Source organism: Ovis canadensis, chromosome 26, assembly GCF_042477335.2.
Source record: "Ovis canadensis isolate MfBH-ARS-UI-01 breed Bighorn chromosome 26, ARS-UI_OviCan_v2, whole genome shotgun sequence".
In the NCBI taxonomy this organism is placed as follows: Eukaryota; Metazoa; Chordata; class Mammalia; order Artiodactyla; family Bovidae; genus Ovis; species Ovis canadensis.
Window position 1 is genome coordinate 23,014,940 of NC_091270.1, and position 21,002 is coordinate 23,035,941.

Sequence of the window (21,002 nt, forward strand, 5' to 3'; positions counted from 1 at the left end):
TATGAACGTATTCACTTACAAACTATTTTCCTTTACCAATAATCCTTTAAAATTTTCTTTGAGATCTCTGTTATTGAACACTGTCAGTTCAAAACTTTTTTAAAATGACATGGGATTTGTTGAAGACAAATCTGGAATCCACACTGCCTAGGCAGAAAAAGCAAATGAAAAAATATCTCCCTAAAACCTTCCATAATTTAAGAAAGCAGAACTGGTGTATGTATGTCTATATATTCTAAGAAACGAGTCCTTTGTATTATTGATCCTCGGTATAATCCCTGTGCCCAACAACTGCTGAATGGGTAGCTGTGTAAATGAAAACCTCTTGGGTAGAACAGACGCCTCTATTCCCTTTGCTCATCTGAAAGATGAGTGTAAATGTTTCTTCACAGCTTTTCTTTACTTATTGGAAGTCTACAGGGACTTGAATCTCAGACTCAAAACCTCTCTCATGTGGTAATTCTATTTCCTTCATAACATTTTTTGTTCAAACTAGAAAAAAAGCAAAACAGTTCATTATTCTTCAAAAGTGCTTTTATCTTGAGCTGAGACTAAAACCATCTTCAGCTGATTATACATACTTCTTTGGACACTGCAGACATAAGCCTCCACTCAACACTATCTTCAGAGGCAAGCATGTCATAGGGTAAATGGTGCTGATCAAGGATGTATCAGAACATCTCAAACGAGACTGTGGTTTCCATCAACCCTGAAAACATCCGTGTTCTCACAAGAGCAGAGCCTTGCCCAAGGATTCACAAAGAGGAACAGAAAATATGGTATCAAAGATAACAGCAGACAGGCTTCTCCTGTCTCCACTAGGGAAGTCAGTGTGGTTAGAGGCTGAATGACAGCGGGAAGGCCTTGCTCTGCCTCTGATCAGCTGCATCACTTTGGGCAAGCCTCCTGGCATCAAGCTCTGTACTACGAAATAAGTGGTTTGGGGCTAGGATCTCCAAAGAACATTTATAGCTCACATAGCTCTAGGATCTAACTATCCATATTCTATAATCTGATATTTAAAGAGATTGTTCCCTGATAACACAGTGGAAAATAAAAATACAGGACACTTCCATTATCTTTGCTTCTGGGCTTTTGTTTTTCTAACTATGCTAATACCTCTGCTTGATTTATTCTCACTTATTTTTGTAGTTTGACACACTCCTTTCCATTCTTCAAACCCTTATCCAAAGTTTCCTTCATTGATAATGAAGAGAAAATGAGTCATTCCCTTCTCTATTCTGGGTAGCAGCTACCTCTGTTAATATTGATAATATCATGAGCAATAATATCTATAATCTTAATATATTATTATCTTTGGGTACAGTTCAGTTCAGTTGCTCAGTCGTGTCCGACTCTTTGCGACGCCATGAATCGCAGCACGCCAGGCCTCCCTGTTCATCACCAGCTCCTGGAGTTCACTCAGACTCACGTCCATCGAGTCAGTGATGCCATCCAGCCATCTCATCCTCCGTCGTCCCCTTCTCCTCCTGCCCCCAATCCCTCCCAGCATCAGAGTCTTTTCCAATGAGTCAACTCTTCGCATGAGGCGGGTACAGAGGGCAGTAAACAGTGCCAGGCACAAGAGGCGTGCACACTGAGTCACGGTGGAATGAATGGACTATCACATGACCGCCATCTCGGACTGTTAATGATACCAATACAATGTCTGCGAAGACAGAATGTGTACATAACAGTGAACAGCCATCTCAAAATGATGGCAAAGCACAGAAACAGACAGTTAAAGAGCAAAATTAACAGGACTTTATACATAGAGAAGCTTCTAAAGTTACGTCTAGGATTATATACATACATATATACAAGGGACTATTACTCAACCATTAAAAAGAATGAAGTAATGCCATTGTAGCAACATGGATGGATGTAGAGGTTGTCATAGTAAGTGAGGTAAGTCAGAGAAGGAGAAACATTATGACATCCCTTACCTGTGGAATCTACAATGAAATCATACAAATGAACTTATTTACAAAAACAGAAAGAAACTCACAGACTCAGAATGCTCTTAGGGTTGCTGGGGGCGGGGGGAAGAACATGGGTAAAGGACAGTCAGGGAGTCTGGGAGGGACATGTACACACTGCTGCATTTAAAATGGGTAACCAACAAGGAGCTACTGTCCAGCACATGGAACGCAGCTCAGTGTTATGTGGCAGCCTGGATGGGAGGGGAGTCTGGGGGAGATCAGATACATGTGTTTGTATAGCTGAGTCCCTTCGCTGTTCACCTGAAACTATCACAACATTGTTCACTGGCTATACTCCAACATAAAGTAAAAAGTTTTTTTAAAAAAATTTAAAGATTAGACAACATTGGGACTATTGAGCCATAGTGCCCACTCTAGCTCTTCATACCTAAAGCAATCCAACTTCAACGAAGTTTACCCCATGAGGAAAAGTTTAGTCTTAAGAGAAAAACCTGCATGATCCAAGACAGAGTTCCCTTCTCATGTAGCCCCAAAATGAACTTCACAGAACCTTAGAACATGGCTTTGCTGCTTGCGCTTCTGTTGTTTTCAGGGCCTGGCTCACTGAAGCCGCGATTGATGTGATCAAATCAAAACTACGCAGAAAGCTTACAAACTATCACAGGAAAGAAAGAGGAAAAGTGTTAGTTGCTCAGTCGTGTCCAGCTCTTTCGACCCCATGGACTAGAGCCTGCCAGGCTCCTCTGTCCATGGAATTCTCCAGGCAATGCTGGAGTTGATTGCCATTGCCTTCTCCAGGGAATCTTCCCGACCCAGGGATTGAACCTGGTCTCCTGCATCGCAGGCAGATTTACCTCTGAGCCACCAGGGAAGTAGATCACAGGAAAAAATAAGTCAATTAAAAGGGCCAAGTAAATAATTAAAATCATTTCCGACTCAATCATACATGCTAATGAGACCTTGGGGCAGGATGAATCAACGAAATTTTCAGTTAATCCCAAACCATAATTAATTGCAAGTAAAAAAAAAAAAATGACTGCTCATTCCTCAGAATGGTGGTTCTGAAAGAACACTGGGAAGGTCTGATTCAGCGCCTGTGCCCGCCCTCTTGGTGGAAGTGCTAATGAGCCACGGAATGGCTACAAGGAAGCCAGGGGGATGGAACAGCAAGTGTCTCCCAGCTGCACCACACAAGGTCTTACCGCTCCTGCTCACGCTGCGGGGCCTCTGCCTTCCGGCATGAAAATCCCCCGTTGATTAGACCCTTCGTTCTGCTCTGTACCTTTCAGATTCACCCTGCACAACTGTGACTGTGTCAAACCCCTGTCTAAAACCCTCAATGGCTCCATGTTGCTCTCAAAATAAAACTGAAATGGACCAACATGACCCTAAGGTCTGTGCCACGTGGACCCCAGGTCTTCCTCCAGACATCGCTCCTTCCATGCTATCTTTACACCCCAGTCTACTACACCGAGTTCCCCAAAGTCCACAGTCTCCCAGGTCCCCACCGTCAGCCTTCATACTTGTCTAGAATTCTCTGCCCCTCCACGACACATTGGCAGGGGGACAGGCATTGAGAGGTGGCCACTGGTCCACGATGTTTGTGTCTGAGTAAGTCTGTCCAATGCAAAACTGAAATAAAATGCCCCCTTGGAAAGACTAGCTAAGATCTTGTTCTCCAAGATCACTATCAGTAGCGAAAGAACTAACATTTTCAGCTCCATCTCCCAGAGCATTTGTCTTCAATCCAAACTTGAGTGACTAATAAGGGTTATTCTTTACTGGATCCTGTCAAATATTGATGCCTGAGCTGCAATTATCTACCTGTGTTTCTCCCCCATAGTTCATGAATATCTGATACCACTAACCATGTTTCCTTCCACCATCATTATATTTTCAGCTCCTAGAAGACTGCCGGGCACACAGTAGGTACACAGTGTCTTTCAATCAATATTTATTTAGTGAGTAAATGAATGAAGAAACAATATCGCAACCCAGACTCTTCAGCATTGATTAATGCCTCCAGAGGTTCAGTTCTTATCAGTTTCTAGCCAATTCTTCAGAAATAGTTAAACTCTTAAACTGCACATGAAAATAATTTTTATTTAGTAAATTAATCATTTGATCTTAGGTTACTTTTTACTTTTATTCAATGAAAAAGATTTATTAGTCAAAGATAAAGTAATATAATTAGAGTCACAGAGTCTTAGTACTTTATTAGTTGTCTATCTGGAAAATGAACTATGCAAAAACCATACTAAATTGATTTCTGTATAAAAGGTGCTGGGGTAATTTAAAATGATTCTGATTCATTCACTGAGGCATTAGAAATAGAAGATGTTTCTTTCCAAAACCATGATAACAGTTGCTTTGAAGCCCTCACATGCACTAAGAATTAAAACAGGCTATTCACATTAGAAAATTCAGTGATTTAGACTTTTTAATTCAGTCATCCAATTTTAATAAATCATCTTAAGATACTTTACACTTCTGCTTTTCACCTGTTTGGGGTTTTTTTACTTAAGTTTCTAACTTACTGTCTGTGGTTTATAATACGATGTCTCTCAAACTAATTTCTTATGTCAAAAACATCCTTTTGTTCACTGCAAGCAATTAAATAAACCAAATGTTATAGTAGGACATTGCAATTCAGAACCAGAGGTATGTACCACACAAACTCAGTAAGTAAAGGTTTACAACAAGGAGCACCAACTATTATAGAGGCTTGACTGCGTATAGGTAGAGACAAGGGTAATGTGGTAGTAAGCTCCATTGACCAAATCCTGCCACAAGTCAGGGACGAGGCATTCACATAGAACCCACCGCTTCTTCTCATCATTGTGACCCTACGAGTAATGCAGAACTGCCACAGTGAGAAGCTACAGCTCAGAGAACACCACCACGTTACACCAACTGCATAACCAACAAGCAGAAGTACCGAGACGTACAAAACAAAACAAACAAACAAAAAAGAATGGAATAACATTAGAAAAATAAAACAAATGAACTCCTGCATTCCCTAACAGGGCTGGATATGAGGACATTTACATAATGAACCACTGGAGATTGCCTGGTTCCTTAAAAATCATTAAATAATCTGCAAACTAAAAGACTAATATGCTAATATATTCATTGAAATCAGTTTTAAATACTTAAAATAATATTTCATTCTTTGGATAAATGATTGATAGACAAATCAAAGAAGCAGATTTTTAGAACAGCTTGAATAATTAGTGACCAAAATTAACCACATCTGAGACAGAAGAATTCTTCAAAGTTAGACTTTCCAATATGACATGACTATAAAATAATCAGAATGTGCTAATAATGGAAATTTCAACCATGAATTGAGAAAATTTTCATATCTTTAATATTCTTACATAATAAAAAAAATCCACATAAAACCAAGTGTTTGTAGTATTTTATTTAGTATTCTCTCTTGAGAGTACCAAGTGTTATTAAATAAAATAAGCAACTTACTGCAATGCTTTGAATTTAAAATAAACAATAAAAGCCTTATTGCGCTTTAATAATATCTTGGAATGAGGGGTTTAAAATTTGCTTGATGAATGCATTTTATACAGATGGACTTCACACGTTCTGATTTTTAAGATCGTCCCTAGACATCTTTGGAGCAATGTCTTAATCTTTACTCTAGCTTATTCCTAATACTATATCCTATCCATAAAAGTCATAGCCAATCAGTTTATCCCTAAGAAAACATATGACTACACTGTGCATTGGTTTTGAAAAATAAGCACTAAGGGCTTCCCTCATAGGTCAGCTGGTAAATAATTCATCTGCAATGCAGGAGACTCTGGTTCGATTCCTGTGCTGGGAAGATCCGATGGGGAAGGGACAGGCTACCCACTATAGTATTCTGGCCTGGAGAATTCCATGGACTACAGTCCATGGGGTTGCAAAGAGTCGGACACGACTGAGCAACTCTGACTTTCACTTTCTTTCATCCACAGTTTCTTGTATGATAGACTTAAAAAAATTACGACCAAAGACTTAGTAAGACAGACTTACTTTCACAGTTTCATTTCTGTGTGTGTATGTACACACTCACGCATGTTTATATGTATTGAGTATTATCTCCTAGTCTGACCTTGTTAAATTATTTTAACATGTTGTTGTTTAGTCGCTCAGTCCTGTCTGACTCTTTTGCAACCCCATGGACTGTAGCCTGCCAGGTTCCTCTGTCCATGGATTTCCCAGTCAAGAACACTGGAGTGAGTTGCCATTTCCTTCTCCAGGGGATCTTCCTGACCAGGGATCAAACCCGTGTCTCCTGCATTGGCAGGCAGATTCTTTACCACTGAGCCACCAGGGAAGCCCTTTATTTTAATAGATTGCGTCATTTATTCTTCTGAACTTCAGGTAGTCCAGGGTGTTATTATTGTGTCTACAAATATCAATTAAAATAACTAACTGAAGCTCAGGGAGTTCAGATCACCTTTCCAAAGCAGTGACTCCAGGAACTGAAAACAGACTTCTCTAAATTAAAAAGTGCAAAAAAGTGCCATGAATTTGCCACGAAAGTTTATTTATTCAGATTCACTTAGAAATTAATGAATTGGAGAATACAAAATTCTATTCAAGTTGATTTCAAAAGTAAAATAACATAACCTTTTTTTCTCACCATTAACCCATTTGGGAGAAGTTTAAACTTTATATGCCTCTAAAAGAGTCCTTGTCGGGAGAAATTACAAATATATATGACTTGTAAAAAAAGAAAAAAAAATTCCCTATTCATATTTTATATCACAGTAGAATTTAATACCAAAAATTAATTACTCACCTAGAAAAATAAAATAATTATAGCTCTTCTCCAGATAGCACGGTCAAGTGCAAAATGTCCCGAGTCTTTGTTGAAAATAAAACCTGAGTATCTGCTGTCATTGTAGCAAGTTCAATGAACTTCTTGTTATTGCTGGATATGTTTGTCTTTGTAACCCAAGCAATGGTACCCAACAACTTGGCACTTAATCATTTTAAAATTAAAAGATTAAGTCCACTGAAAGCCTAATTATGAAAGCTGGAAGAAAAAAATAGGGGGAAAAAAAGGAGTGCAAATAATTTCAAGCTTAGTGCACAAATAAACCTTGGAGAGGAATGCTTAATTAACTCTATGGTGTTGTTCTCCAAGAAAAGAATATATTCATTTTCCCTAGGAAATTAAACTTTTCTGTAGTTAGATATTCAAAGACTAAAAGAAACTTAATTGAGATTCTTAAAAGATAGTAAGCAGGACTTGTTGCTATGACTCCAACAACCAGCATGCAGCTTAATCAGCACCCATGGCAATCACTGAGAGGAAATGGCTATTTCAGTTCTTAGTTTTACTTCTAAAGATGCAGGGATCAAAACTGAAATTTGACCTAGAAGCTGTCATGGTTCTAAAGCTGCATGACAAAAGGTTTGGCAAGTGTTAATAAGAATAGGAAAACAACAACCAACAAAGCAGTCAGATTTCTCAAACCTTCAGGACAGTAAAGTGCGGCAGACCAGCCAAGAGCCTAACAGCCAAAGATTATACCCAATGTGCCGTGATGGGCATGCTCACTGCTCTCATCTGTTGTCAGTGATCAAAGACGAGATGTTTTCTCCTACTGAACACCCAGTAAATAAACAGTGAGCTACAGCCACTGGGACGGAAGAAGCAAGCCAGTGACCAAGAAAACAGAAGGACCGGCTGGACCTGAGAGCAAACAGCTACTTGCACCTCGATTCTGCCGTCTGCGCAAGAACTGAAGGATCAGGGTCAAGTCTGCTGGTGCTGCTGAGCAGTCAGAGGTAGAAACACACTGCCTGAACACACCTGCACCCAGAGCTTTGCCCACATGGAGCTCCACGTATGGAGAAAGCCGCAGTGGAAAATGACCAGACATCCTTACAGACATCCAATTAGTCTTTGGAAATTCACCTATCCAGAACTCTTTAATTATATAGTGTTTCATTTTAACTATGTTGCTTTGGGTCGGTCCCTTACACAGAAGATGGGAGAGAACTGAATGAATCTGTCAACCTCAAGGATACAGTCTTCTTCAAAGATTCAAAGGGAGGGGATATAAGTACATCTGTGGCTGATTCACTTTGCTGTACAGTAGGAACTAATACAACATTGTAAAGCAACAATACATCAACAAAAATTAATTACAAATAAAATTAATAACATGTTAAAATAATAAAAAAGATGCATCATTTTGAACTTTAAAAGCCAAAGTAAAGCAAAAAAAAAAAAAAAAAAGGATACAACAGAGTGGCAAAAAAAAAAAAAAAAAAAGAAAGGAAATAGAAAAAAGGCCCAGAATTAGGGCAGCCTACAGGTCAAAATGTGAAACTTAAGGTGTTAAGAAAAAGGATCTTTCTTCTCTGCCCTTCATCTCATATCATGCACAGTAAGTATAAAGACATGAAAAAAGGAGACAATATTGCATAATGCTAAATAATTAGGGATTTAAAAAACTGTTAAATCCTCTCATTATCATTACTTAACTATATCACATTCTTTGGTATCAAAAGTTTCAAGTTTTTAATTTTCAATTTAATTTGAATAGCATAATTGTCCACTAAGTTATAATCTGTAATTAAATACATTGAATTATTTCATTCATAATTAAGTGGATGTCCTAACATCTCTGAGTCAAATTTTTATAAATGTCTGATTATATCACACAGTCAATGGGAAATTGGATCTTAAGAGCTTGCTTTAAGGTTCTATTTTTTGGGGAGGGAATCCAACTGCATACTCTTAGTAAAACACTCTTTCATCCCGAAAGTTTGCCATCTTGCACAGTTTCTAGGGAGGACCACCTGGGTAGCAGGAACTAACAGAGCATCCCTCTGGACAGGTAGATCCACACAGCAATCCTGAATCCCTTGGGCTGACCTAAGTCATGCCAGATCATCCTCATAGTTATCGATGTGGGATATATGAAGTTTAGTTCATTGGCAATTGCCTGAATTGAGAATATTTTCAGTTTGTTTATGTTTGTTCTTGATAGCTTTGTTCCCTCTCTCATCAGAACACCACCTTCCGGTAGGTATTCTAACAGAAAATTTCTCTTCTCATTATCTCTTCTGATCCCTTCCTTTCTGCTACATCTGTAACTAAATCTGATAATTTCCCTATCGCTCCCTGGCTGAAAGGCTACAGTTGCATGCTCTTGCATTAGAACCATTTTCTCAATCCTTATATGAAGACTTCCACCTATGCTGCAGTGATCCAGGCTCTTGGACAAAAGAACATTTGCAAAAGGGTGCTTGGGGTTCTGGGCTGTGACTGAATGGAAGAAGAGTAATGATGCTTATGCTAAAGCTGAAGCTCCAATACTTTGGGCACCTGATGTGAAGAATCAACTCCCTGGAAAAGACACTGATGCTTGGGAAAGACTGAAGGCAAAAGGAGAAGGGGGCAGCAGAGGATGAGATGGTTAAATAACATCACCTGACTCAAGGGACATAAATTTGAGCAAACTCCTGGAGATAGTGGAGGACAGAGGAGCCTGGTATGCTACAGTCCATGAGGTCACAAAGAGTCAGACACAACTTAGCGACTCAGTGACAATGATGGGCTAGCGCAGAGGGAAATCAAATGAGGTAGCCAGGGCTCAGAGGACAATGAGTGGGTTTAGAGGTGGAGTACCAGAGTGAGGGGCAGAGGGTGAGATGCTGTGACCAGTAGACCCTGCTTCGCCCACTGCCGGGCACCATTGTCAGGTGTTCTCCATGATCGGAAGCCCTCAGGGGCACAATGGGAATCACACCCTCCGGAGTCGTGCATTGTTACTGATGCTGTAGCAAGACTGGCTTTAATTTAGACACTCAGCAAATCCCACTTAACAACAAAATCCAGGCGTGAGTTATGAGAACCTGTGTGTGTCAAGGGAGGGTGGGGAGGGTGGAAATGACTAATCTCGAAAGGGTTGAAAACACTCATGAGATCTGGGGGGACATCACAGAAGAGCTGACGACGTGTTCTACAAAGGAACAGGAGTGGCAGGAAGTCAGTCAGCTGCAGCGGTCAGTCAGAAAGCGAAGCAGACAAATACCCTGAACATCAAAGAGGCAGACTTCCATGAGGGTGGCACCCCACGTCCCAGTCCAGAGGTCATGGAGGAGGTGGAAAAATTCATAGCAGAGAGCTGGAGCGGGGAAGCAGACTCAGGTGGGCCCCGAGCACGCTCAGCCCACCTCCTGGGCTCTGGCCACACCTCCACCCCTCCTTCTGACAGAATCACACACGCCCAGATTCCCTGCACGGTCCTGCATTCAGAAAACCTCCCCGGGTGAATGCAGCCTCCGTGGGTCTCTCCCATCCTGGACCGACGGCTTTAGCAATCATTACATTAGTCTAGATCTCCATTATCTAATTTCCTCAAATTCTCAGATGGTTTTCTACGCATGTGATTTTTGTATCTCCCAATTGATATACAAGTACTTTTGAAGCAGAAATGAGAATCTGGGCTTTATGCATCTTTCGCTGTCATGATGTGTAGAAGGGTGAGCACGCTTGGTCCAATCAATATTAAAACACACTTAAGAGGCTGCTTGTGTTGGAAGGAGTAGTCTTTTTAGTTTTTTTACTTTCTTAAATTTTTTCAGCTTTGATGAGGTATAATTGACAAAGTTGTATATATATGTGTGTATGTGTGAGTGTGTGTGTGTGTGTGTATTTAGCATGGTGATATAGATAAACATTGTGAATGATGACCATGATTAAGTTAATTAACACATCCATCACCTCACAAAGTTACCTCTTTTTCCATGGTGACAAGCCTAAGATCTACTCTCTAGTAACTTCAAGTATATAATATAGAGCATTATTTTACTATGGAAGTGTTGGTGGCCTTAGGTACAATGATTCTGTGATAATGATGATTTTAATATGAGACAATGAGGTTGTTGTTATGGTTCAGTTGCCAAATCATGTCCAACTCTTTCCAACTCCATGGACTGCAGCACTCCAGGCTTCCCTGTACCTCACCATCTCCCAGAGTTTGCCCAAGTTCATGTCCATTGAATCAGTGATGCCATCCAATCATCTCATCCTCTGTTACCTCCTTCTCCTCCTGCCTTCAATCTTTCCCAGCATCAGGGTCTTTTCCAAAGAGTCAGCTGTTCGCATCAGGTGGCCAAGGTATTCGAGCTTCAGCTTCAGCATCAGTCTTTCTAATGAATATTCAGAGTAGATTTCCTTTAAGATGGACTAGTTTGATCTCCTTGCAGTCCAGGGGATTCTAGCACCACAGTTCGAAAGCATCAACTCTTTGTCACTCAGCCTTCTTTATGGTCCAGCTCTCACATCCGTACATGACTTCGAGAAAAAGACCATAGCCTAGACTATACAGAGCTTTGTCAGCAAAGTGATGTCTTTGCTTTTTAATACACTGTCTAGGTTTGTCATAGCTTTCCTGCCAAAAAACAATCTTCTGATTTTCATTGGTATTTTTAAATTGTTTACCTCCTTTGAGTTTAGTTATCACTTTACTTACCTCCCAGTTGAACAGGATGCATGTATCATGTTATATAAAAGGAATTTTATTAAGGGAATGCAGAGAAATGGTTGAAACTAAATAATAACACTCAGTAATGATCTCTACTTCATTTATACCTAAGGAACCAATTACTTTAAAATTGTGCACTTATATTAATAGTTGCTCTGGATTTTTCTTTAGAGACTTCTCACCCTGAGTTTAATTTCTCATCTATAATTAACAAACAAAATTATATTCTTCTTTGTAAGTTTTTCTTTTGGAAGGAAAGAATCTATCAAACAGTAACAATAATGGACCTTTGTCACACATATATGTAGCATCTCATTATGAATTTTTCTTCTTTTTGTACTATTTCATAGAAAACCTGAAGCAGGACTGCAGAAAACCCCCTTAGTATCCAACGTTCGTTATTTGTGCTTCAAACTTAGACTGAAGTAGACAGCTGATTTATCTCAATTACAGAAAATGTCCATTAAAATAAATACATTACTCTGTATCATTAGATTGGCCAAACAGTGCATTCACGTTTTTCCATAAGACGGTTAAGCATACAATGCATGAGAGGTGATAGCGGGAGGTGAAGCTGGAGAGGACCAGTGGGGCAAGAAGAATCGTGCTGGCATGGGTTGTTTGGATCATCACGTGGGTGATTTGGGAGGAGACAAAGGAGGGGAGGTGACTGGCAGTGGGAAAACCACCCATATCCAGGCTGAAGCAGGTGAGGACACAGGACGAGACAGTGTGGGCATTCAGACGTGTGATGACATCCGCTCAACAAGGCCAGGCATACTGGAGTCATCAAGAAAAACAAAGAGAAGGAAGAGGGCAAAGGAAGAGAGGAGGGAGCCAGCCAGACTCAGGAAGGAGAATTCCATTTTGCAGGCATTGAGACTGAAGCCTGCAAGCGGCGGCTGGGGGAGACATAGCTGACCCTTGAGCACATGGAGCCAGATTTATGTGCACATAAGTAACGCTTGACAGAGAAGGCAATGGCACCCCACTCCAGCACTCCTGCCTGGAAAATCCCATGGACGGAGGAGCCTGGTGGGCTGCAGTCCATGGGGTCGCTGAGGGTCAGACACAACTGAGCGACTTCACTTTCACTTTTCACTTTCATGCATTGGAGAAGGAAATGGCAACCCACTCCAGTGTTCTTGCTTGGAGAATCCCAGGGACAGGGGAGCCTGGTGCGCTGTCGTCTATGGGGTCACACAGAGTCAGACACGACTGAAGTGACTTAGCAGTAGCAGCAGCAGCAAGTAACACTTGAAATCCTGAGACAGGAAATTGTCAGTTATTTTCTGGGGGAGAGTTACCGTAAACTGGAGAGCACTGTCCCATCAACAGGCTAAGATGTGCCTGGTAGGATGGACAGAGGAGCTCAACAGAGACTTAGGCTAAGTCTCAGCAAGGCCCAGGTGAGGAAAGGCAGCAGCACGGGCTCAGCGAGCTTGATGGGGGACGGAAGCTTCTGGAAGAGCTAGTTCTCCAGGCTTCATCCTCAACACTGGTTGAACCTCATGTGAGAACTGCAGGTCCACCTCTCAAGCCCAAACTTTCTCATCTCAAATCTTGGCAGTGGGACCCACAGACCAGTACTTAGCATATTCTCCAAGTTATTTTACTCAGACAGTAGCCTCAGAGGCTCTAGAACAAGATGTCTTGCAGCAACAGCCAGAGATAGTGATTTTGCTATCATTATATAGTTCGGGTTATCTCAAATATTATAGAGAAAGTAGTGAGTGACCATTCTGACAGGTTGTCTTAACAAACTAAAGAAGAATTTAATTCCATGTCATCGTACCTTCTGAATTCCTCAGGCACTCTTCCAGTCCTATCGGTTATACAGGTCAGGCCTTTATCTCCTGTTGAGATGTAGTTCTGTCTGTCTGCCATGTCATGAGCACTGGGGACAGAGTATGTGGCTTCGGATTATCTATCCTCATTCCCTCACCTCTTGTCAAACAGTCGAAAATAGAATGACCTCAAATCAGTCAGGTTGCAACCATCAGAATCTAATTCTTTTTTAAGGCCTCTAAGTTTCTAGGTTGAAACTAATTCTGTCCTTGACTTTAAACCCATCTCCTTTACCCTATTTTTTCTTTGTTTTTCAATCACCTAAGGAGAAAGACCTATATTTTTGTAACCATGAATGTCAGCTCTCTTTCCAATTAAAAATAGTAAAATGAGACTTACACTTAAAGTTTTAATAAACTGACAGTTACATATTTAATTTAGAAACGTATCTTTCAAAAAAAAGCGATAGTTAAGACTATACTTATTTTTAGTTGCACCATACCAACTGCATATTTCATACAGTCAACACATTCTTGAAAAATAATGCAACCTTCTGAACTGTTCACTACAAAACATTTAGTTTAGTATGACAAGAAGATATTGAATAAAGGATTTATACATTTCAATTTATGACAAACTCCAACTTAAGTAAAATAAATAGTAATTTACAATAGCCTTAGAAACTTCAAATTGAAATTAAAACAAAGAAATGCCAGCTGATTCTATTTGAAATTATTCTGAGCAGAGCTTACCCCAGCACTTCACTAGCACACTTCCACCCAGGCATGAATTTCCACACTCAAATGTTTTCCTGTGAAACTAGTGTGACTATCTGGATGTCTTCACAGCTCTCACGAAAGCAAAGATCCTTTCTCATATGTGATTCAGAAATTTGCTGTATGACACAGGGAACTGAAACCTGGTGCTCCTGTGACAGTCTGATGGGGTGGGAAGTGGGAGGGAGATTCAAGAGGGAGGGGCTATATGTACACCTATCGCCGATTCATGATGATACATGGCAGGAATCAGCAAAATATTGTAAAGCAATTATCCTCCAATTAAAAAGTTTTTTAAATAAAAGACCAAATTTTCAGAGGTCAACCTGATGATGTCTCCATTGTAAAACACATCTACCAGGCATCTCTTTTAGGAATGAGCTCAAGCAGCTGGCTCCCTCAGGTCCTTCTGTCCTTGAACAGGCATGCTCCTCCCTTGACTCTGACTATCCCCAGTGATTTCTGTGAGCATTAGCATGCAGCAGAAGGGGTGCTCTAGAACCTGCGATGTTCTAGCAGGTCTTGCAGCTTATAGAGGTCTTGCAGCTTCTGCCTAGGTTTTTTCCTGGAACACTTTTCCAGGGATGTACCCCCTTGGAACCCAGCCACCATGCTGCCCAAAGTCCAAGCCACTTGCAGGCAGCCCCACCTGAACTCCCAACCAGTAGCCAGCATCCACCGTCAGCTACAGGTGGGAGCCGCTTTAAGCGACCAGCCCAATCAAGTCTTCAGATGCCTGACCCTCAGCATATACTGAACCACAAGGCAGGAGACCTCAAATAAGAATTGCTCAGCAGCAAAGTCCACAGAACCATAGAGATAATAACAAATTGTTTTAATTCACTAGTTATAAGGATACATGGTATGCAGCAAAGATAACCAAAATATTAGTTTATCTTTCTTTGCTCAGGATCAAACTTTTATAATTTTCTAGGGAGAAGGTGATGGCACCCCACTCCAGTACTCTTGCCTGGAAAATCCCATGGACAGAGAAGCCTGGTAGGCTGCAGTCCATGGGGTCGCTAAGAGGTGGATACAACTGAGCGACTTCACTTTCACTTTTCACTTTCATGCATTGGAGACAGAAATGGCAGCCCACTCCAGTGTTCTTGCCTCCCAGGGACGGGGGAGCCTGGTGGGCTTTTGTCTGTGGGGTCACACAGAGTCGGACACGACTGAAGTGACGCAGCAGCAGCAGCAGCAGCAGCAGCAGGGCATATAACATACTAGTGGGCTTCCCAGGTGGTTCAGTTCAGCTCAGTCCAGTCACTCAGTTGCGTCCAACTCTTTGTGACCCCATGGACTGCAGCACACCAGGCCTCCCTGTCCATCACCAGCTTCCAGAGTTTACTCAAACCCATGTCCATTGAGTCAGTGATGCCATCCAACCATCTCATCCTCTGTCGTCCCCTTCTCCTCCCACCTCAATCTTTCCCAGCATCAGGGTCTTTTCCAATGAGTCAGTTCTTCACATCAGATGGCCAAAGTACTGGAGTCCCAGGTGGCACTAGTGGTAAAGAACTCACCTGTCAATGCAGGAGACATAAGAGACACAGGTTCAATCCCTGGGTTGGGAAGATCCCCTGGAGGAGGGCAGGGCAACCCACTCCAGAATTCCTGCCAGGGAAATCCCATGGACAGAGGAGCCTACAGTCCTCTGGGCTCCTCTGGTGGACTATAGTCCATAGGGTCGCAAAGAGTTGGACATGACTGAAGTGACTTAGCACAGCAAAGCATGTAATATACTAGAGGCCAACTGACCCTTAAAAAGTTTCAACTAGTCGTTTATCATCTTTAAAATATTCTTCGTTTGTTTCATGGAAATAGCTCAAGCTTAACTTTTTACATGTTTTTATTAATTATTACTAACTATTATTAAATCAAGATCTGAGCTACAGAAATGTATAGAATCATGAACGACCCTTCATCAAACAAAAAAGAAAACAGGATCCCTAACGTCTGCATAATCCACCTAAAGATTATCATTTGCTTCTCCGACTTCAAATCCTGCCTCTCTGTACCTTGTTCGTAACTACCTCTAGGGGGTCATACTTTCCCAAAGAAAAAAAGTATGAATTCGAGATGATACCACATGCCATTATTCTTGGCTTAAATTTGCAAATAATTTTCAGATCCTTAACCAAGATCCTTTTTACTGAAACCGAATGACATCAAAATATTTCCATCTGATGTTTTCCTCTTGTCAAAATTTGTGGACTCCTAGATCTAACACTGAAAGTTAAAGATGTCACACTTCACTGTTCTAATTTCAGGGCACTGATACATGTTATGTGGTTGATATTTCTCTTCCTGCAGACAGTGTTTATCCTCCTTCCCTTTCCCTCAACCAGCCCTCCACATACCTGTTCACCTCCAAACAGGTAATTTATTACATGGATTTACTGCTCACCAAAGGTTGGTGACCTTCTAACCTTTATTTTCCTTTTTATTCTTGTGCTCTGATTAATTTCTCACTGTATGTTTCCAATTTACTAACATATGTGTTAACATGTTTAGCCATCACCATTTAATTAACATCTCAAAAATAAAATTTATCTTCTGTCCATAGCATCTGGAAAATAAACCATCTGTTTTATTCTTTAAAAACTCTATCAAGGGATCTACTATATCCCCACTCCTCAAGGTTTCAAATCTCCAGAAAATGCTTCTCATTCATTCTCCTCTTTATCACTTAATTTCCTAATTTTAGACCTAATTTCCTAATTTTTTTTTAATTAGAAATATCATTCATCCATCTTTCTTTCTCCATTTCCATCAGTGCTGCTATTTCATCGCAACTGAACTAGACATGGACCATAGCACTTCAGGATTATTGTGACAACTGGTTCTGCCCTAGTTTATCCTTTATCTTAAACAACACTGCTCAATTTGTCTTCCTCAAACACTAATCTCACTACAATTCCTCTCTACTCAAGAATATTCCACGATTTCCTCTTTCCTATTATATACATTCTAAATGCCTCAGGTTGCTTTTGAAGGCTATCCGAAATCGAGTGTCATCCTGCCAATCCATTCTGTCAATCGTGTCTTACTGCTCCATGAAATTCTTTCAGCTCTGCTCAGGGATCCATTAGTCTTTGCGGAATACCTGCCTCCTCCCCAAATCCTTCACATCCCTTCAAGCATCACCAGGTTTAGAGCCACTCCCTCCATGAAACTTTCCATAATATCTTCTGTATAATGTTCAACACCACTTTTTAAATACAACAAGGAACACTGAGTGATGTGGTGAGAGGAGAAATTTAAAATATTCCCCCACCTGTCTCACACCGGAGCCTGCAATTTCATAATTAGTGACTGTGCAGGTTCAAGTCAACCTTGCAGCTAAGAAACAAATATTCTTACCAATGAGTCAGTCCCATACTTTTTCAGTATGAAATATTTCATCATATCTTTTGTGCAGAGCAAAACTTGGGGGCAGAGAGGAAGTCCATTGCATACCTTGATAAGCTGAAGGCATCACTGAGAAAATAAGAGGAGGAAGCAAGGGATATTAAACCTCAATTTGCCTGCTTAGCAAATAATGTGTGTGTGTGTGTTGTTTTTTTTTTTGAGAAATAGCCTTGTGCATTATACATATGATAACCATCGATTATTCAGAATATTTTGATTAACCAATTACTTTCATTCTTCCATGATGCTAGAGCATGGATTTCTTCTGAGCCAAGCAAGAATTGATGGCTATATTCACCCCCACAGCACCATCTTCCTTTCTTGAAATGATACATTTCAGTTGTCATGACACCAGGAAAAGATGGACTTACCCTGCTGGCACAGTCAGGCATTCAGCTACACTGCCTTCCCCCTTATCCTAGCAATTTGGACTCCAGTGCTAAATCCTCACCCCCCTACTACCTCTAAATAAAAGAAGTGCTAAGTAATGAACTTCTGTGCTTTTCACAAGTAACTTAAAAGATGAGGAGAAAGATGACCTTAAGTGACCAAGTGTTTTCTCTCTCGTTTCTGGACAGATTTCCTTCCTTCTCTCATGTTGCCCGCCCCTCCTTCCAGGGCTCTTGCTATGTGTGGACTGCGCGTCTGGGTCTCTGTCCTGAGCTCTGGCCTCAGATCCTCACTCCCAGACCACCCATTTGTCCTTTCTTCTACCGCCCGGCCCGCTGGGTTCTCACCGGCTTCCTCAACCCACTCTTTCCTACTAGCCACCTGACAGCTCCATGAGCTTTTAGTGACCTCAGTCACAATAAGAAAATGCAGTCCATTTACGGCAGAAAAAGGAACAGACAAATTTCAGCTGTCAGTTTACAGGTAGGATAGAGAAGTTCTAAGAGTCAGAGGCCAAACTCAGTCTGATCAGAGGGTTCAGGGGCTAACCGCACCTCCTCTCCAGGAGAACACTCTGCTGTAACCTGAGATCCTGTCTAATTTGTTGAGGTAAAAGCCAAGACCTACCTTCTTCATTATAGTTTGGAAATGCAAGCTGGGGAAATAATTAACTTCAAAATTATGTGCACCTTACCCTTGGATAGACAGTCCACTCAAGCTTAAGGTCACTCTTCCTGGAGACTTTATGCAGTATACAAAATAGCATCTTAAATGCTTTCAGTGAAGTGAATAGATTACTTCACTGAAAGTCAATTATGTTGGGTTTTCCCATTTATGAGAGCTTTTCCTCTCTCTGTGTTATTCTAACAAGAGTTTATATGACCATGCACAACAAAAGAAAGAGCCTGAAACTCATTCTGCCATGCTTGGGGGAAAAAGTGTTTTATCTTTCCCTTTTAAATGGAACATTTTCCTTCTGTTTCAGAAACTTTTTAAAGACAGCTCATGCTGCAGATCATTTGCAAGGCTAGTTTATTCACAGGCCCTTAAAAACAGGACTTTTTAAAACTTTTCCAGGGTCATGCAACAGACTATGGATGTCTTGACCACAGTTAACATTCATAGGCAAAAATGTCCTCAGCTTTCTCTGTCCTCCTTTCTTCCAAGTTGGCCAGCGTCTATAAAATCCACCGATTAGCAGTCAGAGCACCCCTACCCCTGGAGCCTGTGGGAACTTAGGAATTTTCACCCGAGCACGTCAATCCCCAAGGCCTCCTTCACTCTGGAAGAAATCCCTCACAACAAAGGACAAGGGAGAGGCCGGGGGAGGGGCGTAATGGACTTGGCCGAGAAGAAACGAGAACGCTGGCACTGAAGGGTCAGTCCGGGCTGCCCGCCGATCCCTAATCAGCACGAAAAGCCGCCGCGCCGGCGGCTCCTTGGACCGCGCCTGCGGGATGCGTGGTTCCAGCCCTCCGCCCCCCGCGCGCGGCTCCGAGCTCTTCTCCCGGGACGCTACCTCCTCCGGCACCGGTCCCCGCACCGGGTTCCCCCACCCCAGCCACTCACACCCAGGTGCCGCCCCGAAACTCCAAAGCGGAAGCGGGGGCGGGGGGCAGTCGGTCTAGAAACTTGAGCGGAGCGGCGCGCGCGCACCCCAGCGCCCTGGGACCTGGACCGGGTCGCACCCCGAGGCAGGTCAGCCTTCAGCCTTAACTTGCAGCCTTTTGCGCAACGAAGGCACCCGGTGGAGGCGGAGGCTGGAAAGTGTCCCTCCTCGCCCTGCCCCGGCGCCTGACCGCACGCAAACCGGTGCGAGTGAAGTTGCGCAAAGTCCCCACTCCCCGCGCCCCGTCTCAGCGGGCTCCTGGGGCGCACGTGGGGACAGCCCCCCAGCCTCGAACTCTGCGCCCCCCGTGACGCCCACGCGCGGCGACGCCCTCTGGACCGCGGTCCTCCCCCGGCGCCCACCTCCGAGTGCCACCCCGCTCCCGCCGCCTGGCTCCCGGAGAAAAGTCCACAGGCTGTTGCGGGGAGGAGTGCAATCCCAGGCCGGCCGGCCGACACCCGCTTTCCTCCCGCGGCCGAGCCCCGGGGCGCCCCGCGGGCTGCACACTCACCCATGGCGCCGCGTCCCGCTGCCCGGCGGCCCCTCCGAGCGCTGGCGGCCGACGCAGCGCGGGCCCGAGAGCTCCGCGCGCCTCTCCTGCTCCGCGCCGCGCGAGTGACAGCCTCGCCCCTCCCAGCGGAGCCGGCTGCCGGGGCTCCTGGCACCCGGCGGCCGCGCAGACCCCTCCCTCTTCCCACCTGCTCGGCGGACAACTGGCTGTGGCCTCGCGGTTCCCGCCGCTCCCCTCCCCGGGCCCCTTTCCTGCCCTGATCACGTCCACTTGGCCGGCCACTTGCAAACACCTCCCCCTGGAATACGTTGAATCCACATTACACGCTCGCCGCGTCTCAGGGCACACGGATGACCTGGTAGCCAAGATCATAACCTGTAACCTGGAAACCCTAACCAGGAAAGCTGATTCCAGAGGAGTTTGATAGGATGATTTCCCTAAAAATCTTCTCTTGCTTTCAATACACTAGTTTTTCCCTAAATAACAATGTTAAGGTAACAGGAAGAGAAAATTCTCCCATGAATTTATATCTCTCTTCTTTCTTCTATGTTACATATGTTCGTTTCTATAACCTGGCAAGGCTGTAACGTCCCTCCCCGCCACACACACATCACAATATGCAAAAGTCACCTGGAAAATAAATGACTCAGTGCAAGGAGCAGTAGATGCTGCTAGAAAAGCACTGGGCTTGCCAACTGGAGGACGAGGTGGTGATTTCTGCTCTACCACTAATACAAGAGGACTCAGTTTCCTAATTTGTAAAATGAAAGATCTGGAAAAAGTGATCTCTAAGGTCCCTCAAGCTAAAAAAAAAAAGAAAGAAATTATATAATTCTTTGGGTTATTGGCCTAGTTCTTACAGGATTCATACTGGAGAGTTATTTCAGTAAGTCAGTCCCCGAAGTGTCTTAAGCTACTTTTTCATACAGGACACACCCTAAAATACACAAATCTATGCCATAAACAGCAGAAGAATGAAATAAAGTGCATGGTTACTAACTTCCAGGAACATTGCTAAATAATGGAGAAGACAATATGAAAAATAATTAAGAGCATGTT

General features: G+C 42.6%; 1 protein-coding gene across 2 annotated transcripts in view; it reads right to left on the reverse strand.

Moving 5' to 3' along the window:
* The window catches only part of GPM6A (glycoprotein M6A), a 249,754-nt gene extending 229,472 nt beyond the window's left edge, over positions 1-20,282 (reverse strand). Inside the window, exon 1 of one of the 2 annotated variants that reach the window (XM_069573103.1) lies at positions 19,944-20,282. In XM_069573103.1, coding sequence (XP_069429204.1) covers positions 19,944-19,947 — 4 coding nt within the window. In that variant the 5' untranslated portion in view covers positions 19,948-20,282. Of the gene's footprint in view, positions 1-13,995; positions 14,130-19,943 lie in introns of those variants that run through there. The other variant, XM_069573105.1, reaches the window with a different exon arrangement.
* Between the last annotated feature and the right edge of the window lie 720 nt (positions 20,283-21,002).